Source organism: Leptonychotes weddellii, chromosome 11, assembly GCF_054177405.1.
Source record: "Leptonychotes weddellii isolate Sample4059 chromosome 11, ASM5417740v2, whole genome shotgun sequence".
NCBI classification, from domain to species: Eukaryota; Metazoa; Chordata; class Mammalia; order Carnivora; family Phocidae; genus Leptonychotes; species Leptonychotes weddellii.
Genome location: NC_138379.1, coordinates 87,306,039 through 87,328,303, shown reverse-complemented (window position 1 = coordinate 87,328,303; position 22,265 = coordinate 87,306,039). Strand labels below are relative to the sequence as shown.

The window sequence follows — 22,265 nt, the reverse complement described above, 5'->3', positions numbered from 1 at the left end:
GCGATTAAGAATTCCTCATATCAGTGAGATCATATGATACATGTCTTTCTCTGTTTGACTTATTTCACTCAACATAATACCCTCCAGTTCCATCCACGTCGTTGCAAATGGCAAGATCTCATTCCTTTTGATGGCTGCATAATATTCCATTGTATATATATACCACATCTTCTTTATTGGATCTCTATTCTTAAAGAGGTATTTGTCTGTAGTTTTGTTTTTTCTGGGCTGTTTTTTTTTTTTTTTTTTTTAAGATTTTATTTATTTATTCATTAGAGACAGAGAGAGAGAGGCAGAGGGAGAAGCAGGCTCCCAAGGAGCAGGGAGCCCGATGCGGGACTCGATCCCAGGACCCTGAGATCATGACCTGAGCTGAAGGCAGACGCTTAACCATCTGAGCCACCCAGGCGCCCTGGGCTGTTTTTTTTGTTTTTTAATTGTGATATCTTGGTCTGGCTTTAGTATTGGGTTAATACTGACCTCATAGAATGAGTGGGGGAAGTGTTTCCTCTTCTATTTTTTGGAAGATTTTGTGAAGAATTTATATTCTTTAAATGTTTAGCAGAATTCACCATTTGGGGAAGCCATCTGGATCTAGGCTGTTCTGTGTGGTTAGTTCTTAAATTACCATTCAGTCTCTTTATTACTAGTTGTAGATTGATTCAGGGGTTCTATTCCTTTTTGATTCAGTTTTGGCAGTTCATGTCTTTCTAGGAATCTTCCATTTCATCTAAATTATCTAATTTGTGGGATATAGTTCATAGCATTACCTACAAACCTTTTTATTTCAGTAGGGTCCATAGTAATGTTCTACTTCATTTCTGATTTTAGGAATTTGAGTCTTCTTTTTTTTTTGTCAGTCTAGCTAAACGTTATCATTTTGTTGATCCTTTCAAAGAACCAACTTTTGGTTTTGTTGAGATAAGTGAAAATGAAGGCATAATGTACCGTAACTTAAGGGATGCAGCTAAAGGAGGGCTTAGTAGGAAGCTTATAGCTGAAAAGGCCTATGTTAAAAAAGATGAAAGAACCAACTTTTAGTTTCATTTCATCCTTTACACCTCAGGACATTTGTATTCTTCCCGCACCATCCCCCGCCAGATGACAAGTTTCAGTCTTTGGGAAGAGAGTTTAAGAAACTACAATGATTTCTTGTCTTTGCAGATGTTAGAAGGGAGAAGCAAAATTTCTGTCAATGACTTCATCATAAAAGCTTCAGCTTTGGCATGTTTAAAAGTTCCTGAAGCAAATTCTTCTTGGCTGGACACAGTTATAAGACAGTAAGTAAGATACTGCTGGGGAAAGTATATATCCATCAGCAGTTTTCTTGTGCTATCTCATGTATAACAAGTATAGGGTATAAGGAGAAATGGAATACAGGGAGGAAGAGGACTTCCATAGGCAAAACAGTTTGAAAACAGTGTAAAACTATTTATGAAATAATGCTAAGTTGAGTTAGTGAAGACTACAAATTCTTTGAGTTTAGAAGAGGGAGGTAAGTTTACAGATGTGAATAAGTTGATAACAACTGTTACAAAGCAGGGTTGAAATGGTTTTTGTTCACCAGTTAGTTCTGCTGAACTTTAATGGGGGCAAATTGAAAACAAAACCAAGAAACATTTGTTAATATTATGGTGGCATGTGACTGGCATGGTACTCAGTGTCTTTCACATGTTTTCTCATTTTAATCCTTATGGCCACCTCATGAACTAGGGGCTTTCACTCCCATTTTACAAATGAAGAAACTGAGGATTCAAGGAGTTAAATAACTTTCCTGAATTAATATGTTAGTGAGTAGCAATTCTGACTCTTGCACTGAGGCTTGTTCTACTATGTAGATTTTTTAATATTATTAATTTAATTTCTATTAAAATAGTAGTATATACATTAGAATATTGCTTCATGGCTTATGGTGACCTATGTGAGGTCTTACTTCTAAGAGGCAAATACAACTTTTTTTTTTTAAGATTTTATTTCATTTTGGGACGCCTGGGTGGCTCAGTCGGTTAAGCGTCTGCCTTTGGCTCAGGTCATGATCCCAGGGTCCTTGCTCAGTGGGGAGCCTGCTTCTCCCTCTGCCTGCCACTCCCCCTACTTGTGCTCTCTCTCTCTAGCAAATAAATAAAATCTTTAAAAAAAAAGATTTTAGGGGCGCCTGGGTGGCTCAGTCGTTAAGCGTCTGCCTTCGGCTCAGGTCATGATCCCAGGGTCCTGGGATCGAGCCCTGCGTCGGGTTCCCTGCCCCGCGGGAAGCCTGCTTCTCCCTCCCCTACTCCCCCTGTTTGTGTTCCCTCTCTCGCTGTGTCTCTCTCTGTCAAATAAACAAAATCTTTAAAAAAAAAAAATGATTTTATTTCATTTTATTTTATTTTTAGAGAGTCAGCACGAGCAGGGAGGGCAGAGCAAGAGGGAGAGAAGGGGAATCTCAAGCAGGTTCCATGCTCAGTGTGGATCCCAGTGTGGGGCTCAATCTCTCAACCCTGAGATCATGACCTAAGCCAAAATCAAGAGTCGGACGCCTAACTAACTGAGCCACCCAGGCACCCCATCTTCATATTTCTAAATAACATTTTTCTTTTGCCCTTTATGGATTTTTCATTTTATCAACTGATTTGTTGTACCCTCCATACACACACACACGACAATCCTACCAAATTGATTATAGCACAAATGTTGGATAAATCAATATTCAGTATTAATATTTTTATGCCTATGAAAATATTTATAACTAAGACATGTAGTATGCTGTGAATACTGGCCAAACTGATCTTAATGGTTGCCTAAGAAGGGCCTATGTACTCATCATCAGTTCTTTCTGAAAGTTTCCAAGAGAACTCTAAACCATTTTCCAGGCTTGTCAAACATAACAGGTAACCTGCTTATTCTAATTTTTTCCTTGGTCACCCCCCTCTTGGAGAACATTTGAAGGTCTTACTATTCCTTATAGACTATATTAGTTTCCTAGAGCTTCTGTATAAATTACCACAAAATTGGTGGCTTAAAACAAAAATTTATTCTTCGTTCTGAAGGCCTGAAGTCCAAAAGCAAGGTGTTAGCAAGGCTGCACAGCCTCCATAGGCTCTAGAGGAGAATCTTCCCTTGCTTTTTCCAGTTTTGATGGCTCCAGGCATTCGTTGGCTTGTGGCTACATAACTCCAAACTCACATGGCCTTTTTCTCTTCTGTCTCTTACTAGGACACTTGGCATTGGATTTAGAGCCCACCCAGATAACCCAGGATGATTTCATCTCAAAATCCTGATTAACCTGTAAAGATTTTTTTTTTTTTTTTAATTTGACAGCATGCACAGCAAGGGGAGAGGGAGAGAAAGAAGCAGGCTCCCAGCTGAGCAGGGAGCCCAATGCGGGGCTTGATCCCAGGACCCTGGGATCATGACCTGAGCCGAAGACAGACGCTTAACCCACAGAGCCACCCAGGCGCCCCTGCAAAGATCTTTTTATTAAATAAGGTCACATTGATAGATTTTGGGATTAAGACAAAGAACTATCTTTTAGAGAGCTGTTATGAACATCTGTGTACAATTCTCTGTGTTGACTTGTTTTTATTTTTCTTGGGTTGAAGTAGAATTACTGGGTCATAGGGTAAATTAATATTTAACCTTCTAAGAGTATCTGAAGAAAACACTTCTTTGATGAGCAGATTGTTACAGGCCAAGTTCTGTGAATTGTTCGTTAGTTCCTACCAAATGCCCTTCATTCATTTGTTTATATAGCCATTCAGCAAATATTGAACATGTACTGTCTGCTATATTCAGTGGTGAGCAAGATAAGAAACACCATGCTTACTCTCTTAGGAGGAAGATTTTGGAGTGACAGGATAATTATAAGAAAGCAGTATTGGGGGCGCCTGGGTGGCTCAGTCAGTTAAGCGGCTGCCTTGGGCTCGGGTCGTGATCCCAGGGTGCTGGGATCGAGTCCCACATTGAGCTCCCTGATCAGTGGGGAGCCTGCTTCTCCCTCTGCCTGCTCTGCCTGCTGCTCCCCCTGCTTGTGCGCTCCTTCCCTCTGACAAATAAATAAAAATCTTTAAGAAAGAAAAAGAAAACAGTATTTGCTGTGATACCTTGGCCATAGCCCAGCTGTGGTAGCTGCTAAGGGGTCACACATTATTATTCGACCAGGTCCTTGTGTTTGCAAGTGACAGTCCCACTGCCCCTGGTCAGCTTGGGCACATTGAGGGATTTGGTACCCATAATATTCTAAAGCTTGAGCCTAGAAATAGCTGGAGTTCTTCTTCATGTGAGGTTTTAATTTTTTCTCAATTGTAGAGAACACTTCGGCAGGGGCCCTAACACAAACCCCAAGGAGGCTGTGGATATAATTTAAGAGTTTGGGAACTTGGATGAGGGGGAAAAATCATTCCTTTCCACTAATCTCTAACTGAAATTTGGCATTTCCTCCTACTATAAATGTAGAGAACAAATCAAAGAGGTGTTATTAACAGTACTTGTACTGGTGACCAATAAAAATCACTTATTTTCTTATCAGATTGTAGTTGTTGCAGGTGTCTTTTAAAAGAGTGTTTTTTTGCTTATCACTACATCAAAATTTTAGCAGTTATTAGACCTCTTGCCAGATCTTGTTACTGAGTTAATACATATATCACAATTTTGAATTTCAATATAGTTGTTTTTTTCTTTAGTTGTATTTGTTTTGTTTGTGGTAATTGAGTATTTTATGTACTGTGTTAAAAATACATATCCTGAGAAGGGACCCAGATGCAAAGGTACCCATGGCATAACACAGATTAGGAATCCTACTTTTATGTTCTGAGACACTACCACCCTACATCCTGAGCTCTCCTGTTTCTCCCACAACACAGTCCTCTCCCTCCACTCTTCCTTCCATCTGCTTAGACTCTGCCTGCAGACTCCACTCCATCTCAAAATTCAAGAAGTTCTTTTTGTGTAATTCCCACTGAATGCCGGGCCTTTTCCACCTGTACCCATGTGTCAGTCAGGGTAGGTGCAAGGCAGTTAGAGCACATGTGAAACCAACCTACTGACACATTTCTTGTTCATTTTTAAAAAGTCCAAGTTAAGAAGAGGGCATAGCAAAATGTAAAAACCAGGAAAGATATCCCTCTGGCTGAAAAGTAGCCCAAACTGAGGTAAATGTCAATATTCTTACTTAACCTGACACATAAGCTCTTAATAAATGTTGTGATGATTACTGAAATTTACTTTTCTTTTTTCTTTTGAAATAGAAACCATGTTGTGGATATCAGTGTTGCAGTCAGTACTCCTGCAGGGCTCATTACACCTATCGTGTTTAATGCACATATAAAAGGACTGGAAGCCATTGCTAATGATGTTGTTTCTTTAGCAACCAAAGCACGAGAGGGTAAACTACAGCCTCATGAGTTCCAGGTAAGGTAATATTTATTTCCCTTCTGAATGTTAAGAATTATGTTATATTTAAGGGTGGCGTAATGCTGGGTACCTGGGTGGCTCAGTCGGTTAAGTGTCTTGGGCTCAGGTCATGATCCTGGTGTCCTGGGATCGAGCCCCGCATCGGGCTCCCTGCTCAGCGGGAGTCTGCTTCTCCTTCTCCATCTGCCCCTCCCCACCACTCGTGCTCTCTCTTTCTCTCTCTCAAATAAATAAAATCTTTAAAAAAAAAAGGGTGGCATAATGCTTTTACTGCATTTTTCACCTTTGATTCTGCCTTATATTCTTACACAAGTCCCTGAAAACACAGAAAAGGTGAATATCCTATCAAAATCTGAAAAGACATTTTCCAGCAGTTTGCAAAACTTATGACTTACGTTCATACTTGTAATGGTTATATATTTTCATTAAAGTGTATTCCATTAAGGCCTGCCTTTTTTTCCCCCTTTCAGCTTTTTTGATTTATAAATATCAAATAAGAATTGTATATATTCAGAATATATAGCTTTGATGTTTTGCTGTGTGTACTGTGAGATACATTGTGAGATGATCATAGTTAAGCTAAGTCACATCTGTCACTTCATGTTGTTTTCCTTTCCTTTTCTAATTTTTTTATGGTAGTTCAGAGGCCTTTTTTTTTTTTTTTTAAGATTTTTTATTTATTCATTTGAGACACAGATATACAGAGAGAGAGAGAGAGAGAAAGCATGAGCAGGGAGAGAGGCAGAGGCCGAGGGAAAAGCAGGCTCCTTGCTGAGCCAGGAGCCCGATGTGGGGCTCGATCCCAGGACCCTAGGATCATGACCCGAGCCAAAGGCAGACACTTAACCATCTGAGCCACCCAGGCGCCCCTCAGAAGCCTTTCTTAAAGATTATCTTAAGGTCTTTCCACAGAACATTTGTCTTTTTTTTCTGGCTTATGTTGACAAGCAATTAACATGATCTATTTTTAATCTCTTTTTCTCTAGGGTGGCACTTTCACAATCTCCAATTTAGGAATGTTTGGAATTAAGAACTTCTCTGCTATTATTAACCCACCTCAAGCATGTATTTTGGCAATTGGTGCTTCAGAGGATAGACTGGTTCCGGCAGATAATGAAAAAGGGTAAGTACAAAATAAAGAAGGAGTTGTAAGTTCATTTTCATTACATAATACCTGTTTGTTTTTTGGTGGTTGTTGTGGTGTGTTTTTGTTTGTTTTTACATAATACCTGTGTTTGAGTCTCAGTTTTATAATTATTGTCATGGCCTATTGGAGCTTCAGGTAGAGTCAGGCGTAAGTGTAGAATGAAGTTTCTCAGGGCAGCAACTCTTCTTTTACTAAATGCAGTTAATCCTATTTGAAAGGGGAAGCCTTATTTACTACAGGTGAGGGGTGAGCATACTTTTCCTTGGAGCCAGGTTGTAAATATTTTAGGCTTTCTGGGTCATGGCCTCTGTTGCAAATACTCTGACATTGTAGTGAGAAAGCAGACATAGGCAATACATAAATGAATTCCAGAAAACCTGCATTTGGCGGGATTTGGCCTGTGGGCTGTAGTTTGCCAGCCCATGCTCCAGATGGCTGTTTGGTCTGTCAATCTAGAGGGTGAGGCAGAGGTGTATAGTACATTAAGAGTAGGTGGAAAATAATATTACCTGGTTGGAGTTGGCATTTGGGTTGGTTACTGGCTAAAAACTAGTGATTGCTTTCAGAATACCTAATAATGTTTTTATCTTTTTCTAGATTTGATGTGGCTAGCATGATGTCTGTTACACTCAGTTGTGATCATCGGGTTGTGGATGGAGCAGTTGGAGCCCAGTGGCTTGCTGAGTTTAGAAAGTACCTTGAAAAACCTATCACCATGTTGTTATAATTAACCCAAGAATTTCTAGACTCTCCCAGGTCACAATGATTCATTCTTACCAAGATATAAATATGTTATTACACAGGTGGTTCTTTTTATTTTAAAGTTAACCAGTTATTTTTGAGTCTGTCCAGATAAATTATTTGTAAGGGGCATCACTGAATTTTTTAAATGCCAATTACACCCACATATTGTACACATTTAATGAACACCAGATTTTGAGCTGTGTATTCCTAGTCAAGGGAACATGTGGCCTGGCCCTTTGGTGATAAGTACTTCCATTGGGAAATGTAGAGGGAGAATTCTGGTTCCCTATTGAAACATATATAAAGGTAATCTGGATGAAACCTTGAGGTTTTGAAATTTAATTGCCTCAAATGTTTTGCTCATATTTGAGGGAAAGAGAAGTCCGTTCTCTTAGAGAAAGGGTTTGAATTGAAGCTTGATTTTGGAATTTAACCCTAATTTAAATTTTTCTGTGACATGATCTTGGTTTATCATGGATGGGAAGGGTAGAGAACTTCAAGGAAAATAAGTGAAATTTTAAAAGTTAACTTTTTCTTAGACTTCTTCAACCAGCTGTCCTTTATTTTTCTATGAATCCTGAAATGGTTGTTTTGCCTCTTGAGATGAAGATATATATAAACCAGCTACTTGGCATAAATGAGAATTTGTGTGGGTATTTATTTAAACAACTTACATACATAATTTTGAGAGCAGAATTTAAAATTACCTCCAAATAAAAGAATATGTTTATAGAATTTAACAAAAAGTAGAAATTATTCCTCGAAGATTAATTGGTGGTTATTTGCAAATGAACTTAATTATCAGAATCTGTTACTCATATCATATAACTTTGGAAAACTGTATCAAGGAACTGTGGAATAAGTGTACATATGTAAAATATGGTTTCTAGTGAGATGTGTGCCAAAGTCCATTTATCACCAAATCCTGTCTGAAAGGAAGAGGGGGAGATAGACATTGGTAAGCAGTTGGGAATGCTAAAAGATTAGAAGCGAAGTGGTCATTTCTACTTGGATTAAGTAAAAAATGTTCAGTGTGTACAAAGAAAGTGTTCTGTGTTTTTCCACCCGATGTTGTCTCATGTACATTAAGAAAGTCCTAAAATCCTATTGGAAAGAAAAAAAATAGTTTAGGTTGCTTGCTGCCTTATCAGCCTAAATATTTTTTTCCTTTTTGTTACAGTTTGCCTTTCTTAGGGGAGGGGGAGTGGAGGAGGTGATACTCGGGATAATAAAAATGAATTTGGAATATTGTCACAATTCCAGACTTTCTATTAATGTGTTTTAATAAATTATTTGGAATTGTTTATGACTATTTAAAATAAATCTAACCAGTGTTGCTGTGTATATATGTGGAGCAGTCCCCTGAAATTTAGGTCTTTCGGTGTTGAATCTGTTTCTAAATGTTCTTTATTACATGGTGCAGAAGTGACACTGCATATATTCCAGAATATTTTCCCTTGCTGTATTATGAAAATGGTACATTAAATTGATTTTTCAGTAATTAGTAATGTTAGCTTGAATTGAAGATTATGAAGAAGGAACAAGCTTATCGCAAGGGACCATCAGTATGAGCCACATCTGGTTCAGATACATGAAACTTCAAAGATAATTCATTCTTAGCAAATGCTTATGGCTCTGTCTGTTGTTCCCTTGAAAGAATAATAAAAGGTTGTCTTCTAATAAAAATTATTCTGAGTTAAAAATTAACCTGAGGTATAATCTAAATTATAAATCTAAATGGATTCAGTCTATTTCTCTTACCAGAACTGAAAGAAAAAAAGTTAAAAATTTTGGTTGAAATTATTTAAAAATTAAACTGTTTTCAGTGTGTCTTGTCTAATTTTTGACCTGTTGGTAATTATTTTTCACATTAAACTAAAGCCAGAGATAGCTATATACGTGTACACTCTTAATACAAATGCGTTTGAAGCGTGTAGAATTAGTAAAATAAAGGACTGAGTTTAGGAGGATATAATCTAACACTTTAAGCTCAAGGAGTTACTGAAGCACCTCATGGTGGAGTGTGCCACACAGCAAGATGAAAGCGTAATCTGGCCGTATTAGATATTTTACACCAATCCCGAGGTTTGTGAGTGAAGTTATGGTTTCCCAAGGCATGGTCTGAAAAAGGAGTTAACTAGCCTGAGATCATATGAATGTGCTCCAAGGAGTACTCCTTACCTAGTAATGCACAAACCCTGGAATACATGGGAAAATAATCACCCACGTTTGTAGGGGCACCTGGGAGGCTCAGATGATTGAGTATCTGACTCTTGGTTTCAGCTCAGGTCATGATCTCCAAGTGGTGAGATTGAGCCCTGCATTGCGGGTGTCTGCTCCTCTCCCTCTGCCTCTCCCCCTGCTCACACACAGACACTCTCTCAAATCTTAAAAAAAATAAATAAAACCAAGCTTGTAGAAAAATCTAGTCTCTAAATCAAGGATAATTAATATCCATCTCACTTTCCAGTTTCAAGGAAAAAAATTTTGGTAAGATTCATATTAAACTACTCCACAGTTATTAATGTTCTTCCTGGGCAAAGTTTGGTATTTTGGGGGAGAGGGAGGAGGAGGAGAAATTTCTATGAATATAAAAATCCATTGAAATAAGTAAAATATTTTGGAAAGTAACAAGGATGTAAATTTAAAATCTAAAAAATGCTAGATCTTGATACGCATTTTATTAATGAGTACACAAACACATAGCTGCTGACAAAAGTAACACCCAAGTGCCAAGAGTGGCAGAGCAGAGATTCAACCAGTTCTATGTGGTTAGGTATGAGAGTTTGTAGGCCAAGCAGTGACGGTGATTTTGTAGAAGAGAAGGAAAGGTGAAAGCATTCCAAGTTTTTTTGAGGGATGAGACTATAATAGGGGTGTTAACTTTAGGACATCATACAGTTCTAGAAAATCTTCAGATGGTAAATTATCCTATTGCTGGGAGAATTCAAATCCAGACCAGGCTTAAGAAAATTATATTTGTTTTTAAGTATCACATACCAATTGCTTCTCTTCTATATACTAGTTTCTAAAGTTAAAAAGCTTTAAAATTAATAAGGACTTTAAAGACATTATGTTGAACTAGAAACTATTACAAGGAAGCTGTACTGTATCTAGGAAAGATGATTAAGGATGCTTAAACATCAAAGTTAATACTTCTGTATTGAACAACCATCTGACAGATTAAGTTGATAAATACATCCTTCTGTCAAAATTATTTTCATAGGAGAAAGGCACTTGTCCCAAAGTCACATCCTTTTTCTTAGGGTTAGATTTATTTTGCATCTTCTGTACAATAACATCTTGTTATTGTTACTGCATCATGGTATCCAGTCCACAGACAAGTCTATATTTGATATTAAAAGGTCTGACGGGTAGCTTGGACTCCTCCCATGAGAACTGTTTTATAGAAGTACAGAAGTTTGCATACTAGTACATTGGCCCTGTAACTTTATAGCTGGAGGAAACTTTCACTGCTTCAGTTCCTCTTGGTAATAGAAAATTTACAGTTTGAGATTTATTCCTGATGCAAAAATTTGCTAGAGACAACCAAGTAAACCAGAATTTCAACCAGTAAAACAAGAATTTTCACAATTTACTTGGAAACATAGAATTTTCCCAAATGACAATTTGTTACTTTAAGACCATTAGAAATAGCTTCAAAACAAGTATATCACGGCAATACCGTTTTTAATAGTTTCTGCTCCTAGCCAAGTTTGAGGAGAAAGTTAAAAAAGATAAACATTAAGTTGATGAGAAAATCTCATTCCATCAAAAAGAACTCTTAGAAAATACTAGTGTTTAAGGTAAACCACTACCTCTTCACCCATAATGAAGGTCCTATCATTCACATGCCTTTATCACTGAAAACCCAAAGCAGATGATGCTCTTGACTTACACCAATGGCATTGTGACGATTAAGGTAGCTTTCTCTTTGATAAATTTGGCTGTAGTCATTTCAGTATCCACAGATTCCGGAAGATTCAGATGTAATCTGTACTTCTCAGAGACCTCAATCAATAAATCATCCTAAGAATAACAAATCAAAAGTATTTTAAAATATGAAAATAGTAACTCCTGGTTAAAAGATGTTACTGGATTATTCACAGTTACTCCTTTCCCGTAAGAGGAGGATCTCACTGCCATGTGACTTGCAATGAGCTGTACAGTTGCTACTGTGACTCCCTGAGGTTTTTTGTTACTGCTGCTCAGTACGTCAAAAGTTAACTGATACAGTGCCATAAATTGGGTGTTGCCATCCTAGATTATGTGGCATTGACTTTGTGGCTGACCAGCAAACAGCGAGGAAAATGTATTGGCAATAGGAAAAATGGTGATCCATGTTTTGTAGTGATAAAGCCCTTAGTAAAACCAGCACAGTAATTTGAAAGACAACTAACTGCACCTCGTTAATGTGTGGCTTTCAGGTAAAGTGTGAAAACAGAATGTTGGTAACATGCATTGTTTCTATTGGCTACATTTAATAAGCTACTACAAAAAGGAGCTTCGAAAAGAATTTCCTAGTTTGCAAGTAGGATTAAAAGACTATACAAAGCCCCAAAATTCTAAGACTTCAGGACTGAGAAATGGAACTAATTTTTATTTTAAACCAGTAAAAAATAAAATTGAGAATTTATTTCTTAGCAACAAAGACTAAGACAGCCTAGAAGATTGAATCACACGTCATTATACTCTTTGTTAAAACCTCTAACTGGATTAAGGTGGAGCTCAGTTAATCCCTACATTTGGCTCAAACGACAGCAATTAAGTAAAAAAAGGCCATTGAAAAAGGGACATGCCTAATAAAGAATCATGGGTGTGGCACTGATTCGAATCAAAGAAGTAAAATGCTACCAGTCTAGACTAAAACATTGGATCCCCAACATTCCAAAACCGTGTAACAGGGTGAGTAAACTGCTCAGCACGTAAGGATGGCCTATTCTCCAATGTTCTTTTCCGATGTGGCCAGTGTGGGTAAGAAAAAGGTAAACACCGGGGCGCCTGGGTGGCTCAGTTGTTAAGCGTCTGCCTTCGGCTCAGGTCATGCCAGGGTCCTGGGATGGAGCACCGCATCGGGCTCCCTGCTCCGCGGGAAGCCTGCTTCTCCCTCTCCCACTCCCCCTGCTTGTGTTCCCTCTCTCACTGTCTCTCTCTCTGTCAAATAAATAAAATCTTAAAAAAAAAAAAAAAAGGTAAACACCACCCAAAGAATGAAGCTGAAAGTCATGGAGAACAATGGAACTAGGGGGCTAGGTAATCAAGGAATCTTGTAATGAGACCTAACCAAGAACAGCCTCTACTTACAGGAAAGGGACCCTCACGATATCTGCCTTCCAGGATACCAGAATTGCTGTGCACCAATAGCTGCTGTGTGCCTCATATTTTCCCCCTTTCCAAACTGAGACTCTTAATTACCGTTATCCTCTCTCCATTGCACATTGTACGGTGCATGTGGCTATGGCAGTAGATTACTTGTCTTTGTAGTTCATAGGTCTGTGGTTCAAGAGGAAAATGCAGATTATAATGGCAAAATCCTATATTTTAGAGTCTGATACTGGGACTGGAAATGCCTTTCTTGGGGAAAGAAGCAAATGTTTGTGTCCTTGAGAGTTGGACTGTGATAGATTGTAGGACTTTGCCAATGTTTTGCTCTTCTTTTGTATAATAAGGATTATACATCCTTGCCATTTGAATTCCTGTGACTACCTGTGAGAATATTCTTCCCAGCCCCGTTGATGTAGGATTTGGCCTGGTGCCTTAACTTTGGCTAATAGAATGTGAGTAAAAGTGATATATACTATCTCTGAGAGAAAGTTTTAGGATCTATTGCATGGCTTGGCCATTTCTATTTTCCCTCTTTCATGAGAATGGCATATCTCACCTGTATCTTGAAATATGCAAGACCCCTGGAACACAGCAGGCCCACCTGACATACAACCTGAGCAAATTGCTACAAACCACCGAGACTGTGGAGTTTGTTACTACAGCATAATACGGTAAATGTTGACTGATACAAATTTATAGTATTACCTGTTCAACTTACCTCAGAAACACTAAGATCACAGAGAGATACTGAATTAATACCAGGTAATTCAACTTTTATTTCAATTTCCAGAGGTTTCTCATTCTGGTCAGCCACAATTTTTAATTCATAGGCTGGTTCCTTCATCTCTACCTGGATCTCTGTACTGGAAATCTCCTCAATCAGACACCGTGTTTTACTTGAAACTTCACCTTTTGGCAATAAAAGCTGAAAGTGATCTGAATTGCTCACAGTCCTACTTATCTGTTCAGGCGTTAGTTCTTATGGGAAAAAAAGGGGGGGGAGATGAAATCACAAAGTTAATCAACAACATAAAATACTATCAGTCTATGAACTGTAACATTTGTGGCATTAGCGAAAATGGCAGAGAAGCTGAAGCTAATTTAGTTTGGGAATCTAAAAAGAATCTTAAACCTGGGGCACCTGGGTGGCTCAGTCAGGTTAAGCGTCTGACTCTTGATTTCAGTTCAGGTCATGACCCCAGGATCGTGAGATCAAGCCCAGAGTTGGGCTCCGTGCTCAGGGGGGAGTCTGCTTGAGATTCTCTCTCTTTCTCTGCATCCCCCTACTTCCCCCCCCCACACTCTCTCTCTCTTTCAAATAAATAAATAAAATCTTTTTTTAAAAAATAAATAAAATCTTAAAAAAAAGAATCTTAAACCAAAGAACTTGGTTAAAAAGTTTGCAGGGTTTAAAAATCTTTAAGGACATGTTAATATTTCTAATATCTAATCTTTATATTTTTCTATCTTAAGTTTCTCATCTTTTAAAACCAAGATTTTTGGTTTGCAAAATGTACACAGGATGCAAAACAATTTTAAATCAGTTAAATTTTCCATTTACAGTCATTAACTTACCCTTTCTCATTTTCTCTCTTAAATCTGTGGGGTCAGCTTGCATTCCCATCAGATTTTGTTTCATCCTTTGAATGCTTCCTTTTATTCTAAATTTAGTGATACTGTAAGAGTATGAGAGAGTGAACTGGAATTGTTCCTCAATGCATTTCATGGTCATCCTTATTAATTGATCTTTTTTCACTTGGTCCTTTTCTGCTGCCTGGAGAACATCAGGATTGTAGGCAACATCGATGACTGTATAAACATCTGTGTGTGTAATTCAGAGGATGTGAAATGAAGACAACTTGTTTCACTGATGATACTGTCAGGTAATATATTAAGTCATAATCCTGGATAAAGCTAAAAAGCAAAATTCTATTCCTGTATTTTTCAGAGGTAATCACAATGGTGCCAAATATACAAATTTCCAATTAGGGCATTTCTTGGCATTTTATATGGGTTACTATTAGAAAAATTGAATAGCATTCAATTTATATAAATAAAGGTATGCTTATTAGTTATTAACTACATTATAACCAAATAAAATATTTTACTTGTAATGCCTTTTACCAAGTAAAATCTGGTCCATGCTTATTCCCAATAAAGTTTTTAAAATATGCTTTCTCTCCCTTAATTCTATGTACCTGATGTCTCAGACATATCTTCTGGTCTGCCAACACTTAGAGGTACTGGATGAGTGGTTGACTGGGGAGCTGGGATCCTTTTCCACTGACACAGATTAATAAAAAGTACTTTTTCCTTTGGTTTCTAAAAAACAAATAATTTTGCATATCTCAAAATCTAGTGGTTTTTTTTTTATTTAAAAATAATATCATAAAGGTAACTCATCACAGAATTTGAAGAGTGAGAATTTTAGTCACCAAGTAAGCCATTCCGTGCATTTAAACTGTGTTTGAAAATTGTACTGTTACCTCATTTCCCCCAAGCTACTGACTTTTCAAGATCCAGTTGTTGCTCCCAGAGGAACTGGGAGGAAGGAGGCGGCACCAATCTAAGCAGCTATTCTGGGTGAATATGACCCTATTTCACCACTTCCTTACCTCCCAGCCAAGTAAGTTCTCTTTATTTGCAAAAACGTCCAATTCTACGAGTCTCTGTTAAATCATTACATTACTTTTTTTTATTCTAGTAGAAAATGACTTTGAGATCTCCAAAATATATCATATGTGAATTTCTCATTCTTACTCCTTCAACATAATCTTCCACTCTATGTTTCATTCTCCCTTTAGAGTGGCGGTTCCCCTCAAGTTTTCTTAAAGTAGCAATAGCTAAAGGTAAGTGATTCTCTGATTATTCCAGGATTCTTTCGCTCAAGACCTCCCATCCCTGGGTACCAACACTACATACCAGGATCCTGGTTTGTAGACAGAGCTGTGGTTCTGGGGTGGCACAGAGCTGTTTCCCTTCTTTCAGCTGCTGTTGAATGAACTTCTCGTAGCTCTCAGGATTAGTTTCAGCCAGATCATCTAGGAGGTTCCAGAACTGAGTAACCTGGGTGAGCAGACCCTTTGAGGACGACTCCATGATTGAGGTAAACAGGCCTCTTGAGTCTGTGGAAAGATAGGACTTCAGGGGGAAAAAGTCTGTGTAACTAATGGTTCATTTCTTCTTTTGGAGGAGGAGGAACAAACAGATCAGGAATTGCTTTGATGAAGTTAGCACCTGTGTCTAAAAGACTGCGGCTCAGCACCACTTTTCTTTACCTTATTCTCTAATTATCTAGTCCCCCTCAGACAAGTCCTCACCTCTGCCTAGACTCTCACCAGCACTGAGGGTAGAGTAGTCAGTTAGTCTGGATTACCCGGTGACCGATTCTCTTGTTCCGATACCTGGGTATTGGCAGACGGGTGCCTATCCAGTCCTGAAACTGCCAGAGAGCTACAGGAGACTTCCTCACAGCTTAGTAGTTAAAAGCAAGGATTCTGGGGCGCTTGGGTGGCTCAGTTGGTTAAGCGACTGCTTTCGGCTCAGGTCATGATCCTGGAGTCCCGGGATCGAGTCCCACATCGGGCTCCCTGCTCGGCGGGGAGTCTGCTTCTCCCTCTGACCCTCCTCCCTCTCATGCTCTCTGTATCTCATTCTCTCTGTCTCAAATAAATAAATAAAATCTTAAAAAAAAAAAAAAAAAAGCAAGGATTCTGGAGCCAGAATGCCTAGATCCCAATCTCAGCTTTATCACGTACTAGGTGTGGTACCTTGAGCAATGAAGTTATGTATCAGTCTATTCTCAAAGTGAAGACGATAATACCTATCTCGTAGGGTTATTGTGAGAATTAAGTATGCTCATATAGAGAGGCTAGGACACTTCGTAAACACTATGAGAGTATTGATACCACCTGTGTCTAGAGATAACCTCCCTCGCTCTCCTCTCCCACTGGAGAGGCGTCCCACAGCAGCCACAGAATGAGGAAAAGAGGTTTGGGTTCCCCGAATACTATATTAGGGTTAAACTAAACGGGAAGCTTAACTAAAGGACAATCTTCCCAGAGATCGGCGAACCCACCACCTCTTCTCTCCTCCTTGACGAACCGCGACGCCTGTTACTAGGGTAACCGGACCGGGTACAACATCTAATTGGGTCCGGAAAGCTCCAGGAAGAAAGGATTTTTACATCCAGTTCCGGAGTCTCCCCCCTTCTGGTGTCGGGCTTGCTTTTCAGCCGAGGCCGACCCGCTTCTTTTCCAGGAAGGCGCCCGCCTCCCCTCCGCACCTTTCGATATCTAGAGGATGCTGGAAACCCTCCCCGTGGGAGTCTCTGGGTCTCCCGTGGGTGGGAAGAGTTTCTCCGGAGCACGACTTCCGGCCTGAAAGGGAAGCCCGCTCCCTTGTCGCCCAGACTGATTCCTCCCCCCAAATCCCCGCCACGCGAGGCTGCGGCGCACGGTATGGGTGTATTTGTGTGTGTTTGTATGGGGAGGGCGTTTGGAGGGAAGGTTACCGGGAGCTCCGTGGCCACTGGGGGGCAGGGATCCCGGTGACAGAGACGGGGGTATTTTCTCTGTCTTCCACTTGGAAGCCTCAACCCCCTCCCCCTCTTCGGGCACTCTGGGTGTTTCTTGGGGCCCATTCGAGGGTTGTACCCGTCCAGAGCGTCCCCATCCTTTCGGGAGAGCGAAGCCCAGTCCTCGGGTCCGTCCCAGAGGAGCGTGAGCGGGGCATGCCCCCATGCCCGTCAAGCCGGCTGTCCGGATTCCGCGCCGGCGCAGCCTCCGGCCTCGGCCCGGAAAGAGATCTTCCTGTCGGTGTGGGCTGGGGGAAAGGCAGCCGTGGCCTGGGCCACGGGTGAGGGCAGAATAACCGGTGGGAAGGCTGCATTTTCACGAAGGACTCGGGTGAAGCTGCAGAGCTGCCTTTGAGCCCTGACTCCTTGGCTTCCTGGGTCGGAGGAGATCTTGTAATGGAGTGGTTCTTCGTCTCACACTAGCAAGATGCCTGATTTCCTCAGGATCGAGGGGTGAGTGAGCGGTGGGGTGGTTGCACAAAACCGCTGCTAGCTACACACTGAATATCCTTGTCATCTGTTTTTTGGAGGCTTCTGTACAAAATAGAAAGTAAAATTCCTCTGAATGGAGAAATTTAGGGCGTGTCTGCATTTGATGTCAAATGTTGACATTTGTGGTCCCTGACATTGTCAGATCTAGGTATTTGCTTCATCACAAGCTAATTTTGAGATTGGAAAGTTGATTTCTAATCTGGATCTTGTTTACATTGGGCTTTCTGGCCTGGGGCAAGTTATGCTTAAGGGAATTTCATCTGCAAAATAGGAATGAAGATGCTTGCCTCATATAAAACATGGGGTTGTTTTGAGGATTAAATAAAATGGTGCTCTTGAAGGCACTTAATTCTGTGCAGTTTGAAAGAACTTGGATGTCCACTATCTCACTGTACATTCATCTGCACATTATTAGTGTGGTCAGGCATTTTCTCCTTTTAATGGTGAAGGGAAAACTACCCCTCAGGACCTCTGACTTCTTGTTCAGTAATCTTTCCTTTCTTTACCTCATGCTTCTTTATGACACTGTAATAAAAGATAAGATAATAAAGGAAATTATTGTTTTTAAATGTTATTTATTGACTCATTTCAGATTGAAGAATGTCCCGTGTTCCATTGGGGAAAGTCCTCCTGAGGAATGTCATCCGGCACACAGATGCTCACAATAAGGTGAGAGGTACAATCTAGTTTTTCCTCAACATTTATTGGAGGCATATAGTGTGCCATGCATGATTTTGGTAGTTTGGAGATACAAAGATGAATAAAATAGATAATTACAATCAATTTGATAAGTACTGTAGTAGAGACATATACAAGGTGCTTCAGTGCACTGAGGAAGGAACAGTGAAATCTGCCTTGGGAAATTAGGAAAGGCTTCACAGAATGCGTGGTATTTGAGCTGCTATATTTGAACTAGTTTTTGGTGAACAGGTTCAAATTTACCAGGTGTAAAAGATCATTCCAGACAGAACATCATGTACTCATATGGCAACAAAGAAGAGCATGAAGCACTTGGGGTGTGGCAAGAAAGTGTGTGCATCTGGAAAGTAGGGAATGTTGTGGGGAGTTGGGTAGTGACAGAAGATGAGGCTCAAGTGGTAAATTAGAATTGGATTGTGATACTTGGAGATTAGACTTTTTCCTCTGAACAGTAAAGAAGCTATCAAATGTTTTTAAGCAGGGTGTGACAAGACTGTATTTGTATTTTAGAAAGATGATTTGTTAGCTGGGTAGGGGATGATAGACCAGATGGAATGAAACAGTAGAAACACCAGTTAGGCAATTGCAGTGCTCCAAGTGAGAGACGATGAGGAGTTCACATGAAAACAGTGACAGTAGGGATGAAGATGAGGAATTTAGGAGATAGAATCCAAAGGATTTGGTGACTAATTTAAACATAAAGGGTTATCATTTGATCATTGAAGCATAGTTGCAAAATTAAAAGGGGATAAATGAGTCTATGCAGGGTTAAAAAGTTCTCCTGTTGCTGCAGAATTCTACATATTTGAGATTCACTGGGTCAGATTATTTAGAGAATCCTGAATTTGTTTCCCAGGTTCCTGATTATGACCCAGTCTGTAATACAAAATTGGTACAGAGTGTATTGTCAGTTACTTTTCTGTGATATAAAATATTGTTTTTAGTAATTATATTTCTTTTCTTTTAAAAAATCTAGATTCAGGAGGAATCAGATATGTGGAAAATAAGAGAACTGGAGAAACAGATGGAAGATGCTTACCGGGGGACCAAAAGGAAAATGTTACCCAGTAGTTCAAGGTGAAGTTGGAGCTCTAAGATCCAGAATAACTCAGATCTTGTTCAGAACCATCAACTTTCATTTAAAAGCATTTTAGTATGCTAAAGATAGATGAGTTCAGTTCTGTGAATCTTTAAGCCTTCCTTCCTTCATGAATCTAGACCCAAGCATAAAGCCGGATGCGTAGTGATGGTTTTGATGAAGAAAGTCAAAGAGACTATTGGAGGCCAAAGAATGAAATTTCTGGGGCACTGGAAGATGATTTTCTTAAGGCTAAATCCTGGAATAAGAAGTTATATGATTATGAAGCTAATATGCCAGACAGATGGGGTCACAGTGGTTATAAAGAGTTATACCCTGAAGAATTTGAAACAGACAGTAGTGATCAGCAAGATATTACCAATGGGAAAAAAACATCTCCCCAAGTAAAATCATCTACCCATGAGTCTCACAAACACAAGAAGTCAAAGAAATCTCACAAAAAAAAGCAGAAAAAAAAGTCGCACAAAAAACAGAAGAAAAGCAAAAAAGAAGCCATGGATATAACAGCAGATTCCTCAAGCGAGTTCTCAGAAGAAACCGGGGCTTCTAGTACCAGGAAAAGGAAACAGTCACATAAGCGCAAGAAAAAATCCAGGAAAAAGTCTCTCAAAAAATCTGCTTTATTCTTGGATGCAGAAAGTGACACTTCCCAGTCAGATGATTCCGCATCCAGCAGTTCTGAGGAAGGTGAGGAAAGAGACACTAAGAAAACCAAAAGGAAAAAGACAGATAAAAAAGTCCATATCCCTATAGTTAACAATGAAATACAGGAGAGGACGAACAAACGCACAAATTGGAAAGTGGCTACAGATGAAAGGTCTGCAGAGAGTTCAGAGGATGACTAAATGAGGAGATATTCTCCATTTCCCATCTGACTGGTTACTTACAGCTCTTCCACCTTGGGGTTTTGCCAGTGACTCTGTTGCCTGGCACAGGGGCCCTGAGGTCAGAGCTGTCCTGTGCCATCTATCTACATTCTGACAGACTTCTTGTCTTCTGTTTTGGCCTGTTAAACTTGATCCTCTTATTGTTAATAGGGAATCTGGTATTTTGTTATGAAGTTTTCTTGAAGAGATTATTTTTTGCAATTAATCACATTTAGGGTAGAGTGCAAATGCAACAAATTGAAGGACCCAGAAAGCTGAATCCCAGTAACAACCTGGGTACACCAAATGGGATGTAGAATTTGGGGAAAGCAAGGGCTGGGATCAAGAGGTGGATTGGAACTGGTGCTGTGTACAATGTTGGAACATCGTATTGCTCTGTTTATATAGCAGGTGCCACAACTTTGTCTTCAGCCTTGGTGCTTTGATCTTTCTGTATTTAGGCCTCATAGATGTGGTCCAGTTTATTTAATGAGAAAATGAGTAAAGAGCAAGACATTTTTCCTTCATGATAACATCCATTAGACAGCTGTTATTATGAGACTGGGGTTTTCTGTCAAATTTCCCTGCTGCACAGGGTCTGTGGCTACACTAAGTATACCCCTAAACATGGTAATTGGTTTAGTAAATGGTTTTCTACTTCCTGTATATGGCCTAAATGGACTTGTGTTCGAAGTTATTTCTTCAGTTGTTTTGGTTAAGTCCTCAACCAAATGGGATAAAATTAGGAATTAGTCATGCTGTCTGATGGTGCTCTGAACAGCATTCAGGGTAGCAGCTGCCATTTAAATATTATCTTCCTTGTTCATTTCTAAGTCTATTAATGAAATTTAGATTTTCCCTGAAACTAGGTTGAACCAGTTCCAAAATGCAACAGGCTTCTCAGGGACTCACCCACTTCTTCCCAGTTTGCCTTCTGATTAAAGCACCAAGCAGAGACCATATTATTTCCCTTTCCTATATACTGTGATCCCTACTGTTAATTCTTAAGAAACCAAAATATCACTGAAAAAAGGCTGGCGGAACACAAGTGAATTTTTTCATTATGACAGAATACCAAGTGACATATCATTGTTTTTTCTGGTTGTCACTTCATGGTCTTGGTAGAAAGCTTGAAAACTCAGACTTTTGTTCTTGGTTCTGCCACTAATTAGTTATGAGGTCCAGAAAAGGTGAGTTAACCTCCCTGGCCTTACTTTCCCCGTGTATAATACAGAAATACTTCATGGTAGCATGACAGTGTAAGACACCAGCAATAGAATATAACTGTAACAACATTCCATGAGGTGGTAATATTTTACAGTTCTAACTACTAAATTTATTCTCTTTACAGAACAGATGTCTAATAAAATGTTTAGTCATAAAATACATGGTTGGCTAGAGGTTCCCTATCCCTTGATTATAAGCAGGTGCTACCTTTGGGGATATTTACTTGAAATATTAATACTTTGGTACTCAATTGTCAATGTTCCATGGCGTATATTTTTACCTTTGGGATTAGTAGGGGCCCAAGGTGGGGCAAACAGTTTGTAATTACTACCTCTTAACCTAAAGACAAATTGTTTTGTTCTTGGAATAAGTGAAATCTTTGTTGGAAGGAGTTTTCAGCACGTATTTTTTTTAGCATTGTTTCTGTGCTATAAAAGTACTGATTCTAGCACAGACTCAGGAAGATGGGCCAGTGGAACAGGCATCTTCAGGAAGTTGGTTCTGCTTCAGTCTTGACCTTCCCTTCCTCCCATACTAGCAGGCCTATTTCTTTCCCAAAAATACACATCCTGCCTGTTTTGTTTTTGCCATGTTTACTTTTTCTTGGTCATATATAAGCAATAAAGCTGTTTTCTGTTCTTCACCTTTCTCAACCCCAATTTCTCTTCTATACCTTAGGCTAAGTCTTTGATGGTTCTT

General features: G+C 39.4%; 3 protein-coding genes across 10 annotated transcripts in view; 2 read left to right on the top strand and 1 right to left on the bottom strand.

The window, feature by feature from the left end:
* Positions 1–9,122, top strand: part of DLAT (dihydrolipoamide S-acetyltransferase) — a 32,318-nt gene extending 23,196 nt beyond the window's left edge. Inside the window, exons 11-14 of the mRNA XM_006733288.3 lie at positions 1,165–1,280; positions 5,226–5,388; positions 6,378–6,514; positions 7,136–9,122. Of these exons, the coding sequence (XP_006733351.2) occupies positions 1,165–1,280; positions 5,226–5,388; positions 6,378–6,514; positions 7,136–7,265 (546 nt within the window). The 3' untranslated portion in view covers positions 7,266–9,122. The remainder of the gene's footprint in view (positions 1–1,164; positions 1,281–5,225; positions 5,389–6,377; positions 6,515–7,135) is intronic.
* Positions 1–17,390, bottom strand: part of PIH1D2 (PIH1 domain containing 2) — a 19,256-nt gene extending 1,866 nt beyond the window's left edge. Inside the window, exons 1-6 of one of the 5 annotated variants that reach the window (XM_081799507.1) lie at positions 17,263–17,390; positions 15,530–15,732; positions 14,806–14,929; positions 14,183–14,428; positions 13,326–13,585; positions 11,181–11,311 (exon numbers count right to left, since the gene is read on the bottom strand). In XM_081799507.1, coding sequence (XP_081655633.1) covers positions 11,181–11,311; positions 13,326–13,585; positions 14,183–14,428; positions 14,806–14,929; positions 15,530–15,732; positions 17,263–17,341 — 1,043 coding nt within the window. In that variant the 5' untranslated portion in view covers positions 17,342–17,390. Of the gene's footprint in view, positions 1–11,180; positions 11,312–13,325; positions 13,586–14,182; positions 14,429–14,805; positions 14,930–15,529; positions 15,749–16,685; positions 16,882–17,262 lie in introns of those variants that run through there. The other 4 variants (XM_081799508.1, XM_081799506.1, XM_031028109.2 and 1 more) reach the window with 4 other exon arrangements.
* On the top strand, positions 16,923–22,209 carry NKAPD1 (NKAP domain containing 1). 4 transcript variants are annotated; one of them, XM_081799511.1, is made up of 5 exons: positions 16,923–17,065; positions 17,508–17,636; positions 18,268–18,344; positions 19,351–19,451; positions 19,607–22,209. In XM_081799511.1, exons 3-5 carry the CDS (start codon positions 18,276–18,278, stop codon positions 20,316–20,318), a joined length of 882 nt encoding a protein of 293 aa, XP_081655637.1. In that variant the 5' UTR covers positions 16,923–17,065; positions 17,508–17,636; positions 18,268–18,275; the 3' UTR covers positions 20,319–22,209. The 4 variants fall into 4 exon arrangements, with proteins under 4 accessions (XP_081655637.1, XP_081655638.1, XP_081655639.1 ...); XM_081799513.1 differs by having other exon boundaries at positions 16,946–17,065; positions 17,607–17,636; XM_081799512.1 differs by lacking the exon at positions 17,508–17,636 and having other exon boundaries at positions 16,926–17,065.
* The last annotated feature ends 56 nt before the right edge of the window (positions 22,210–22,265 follow it).

What these genes read in the sequence shown, in the direction of transcription:
- NKAPD1 (XM_081799511.1), top strand. Translation starts at nt 18,276, where the DNA reads ATGTCCCGTGTTCCATTGGGGAAAGTCCTCCTGAGGAATGTCATCCGG. An exon ending in ACACAGATGCTCACAATAAG is followed by an intron (nt 18,345 to 19,350) that starts GTGAGAGGTACA and finishes TAAAAAATCTAG; the next exon opens with ATTCAGGAGGAATCAGATAT. An exon ending in ATGTTACCCAGTAGTTCAAG is followed by an intron (nt 19,452 to 19,606) that starts GTGAAGTTGGAG and finishes CCAAGCATAAAG; the next exon opens with CCGGATGCGTAGTGATGGTT.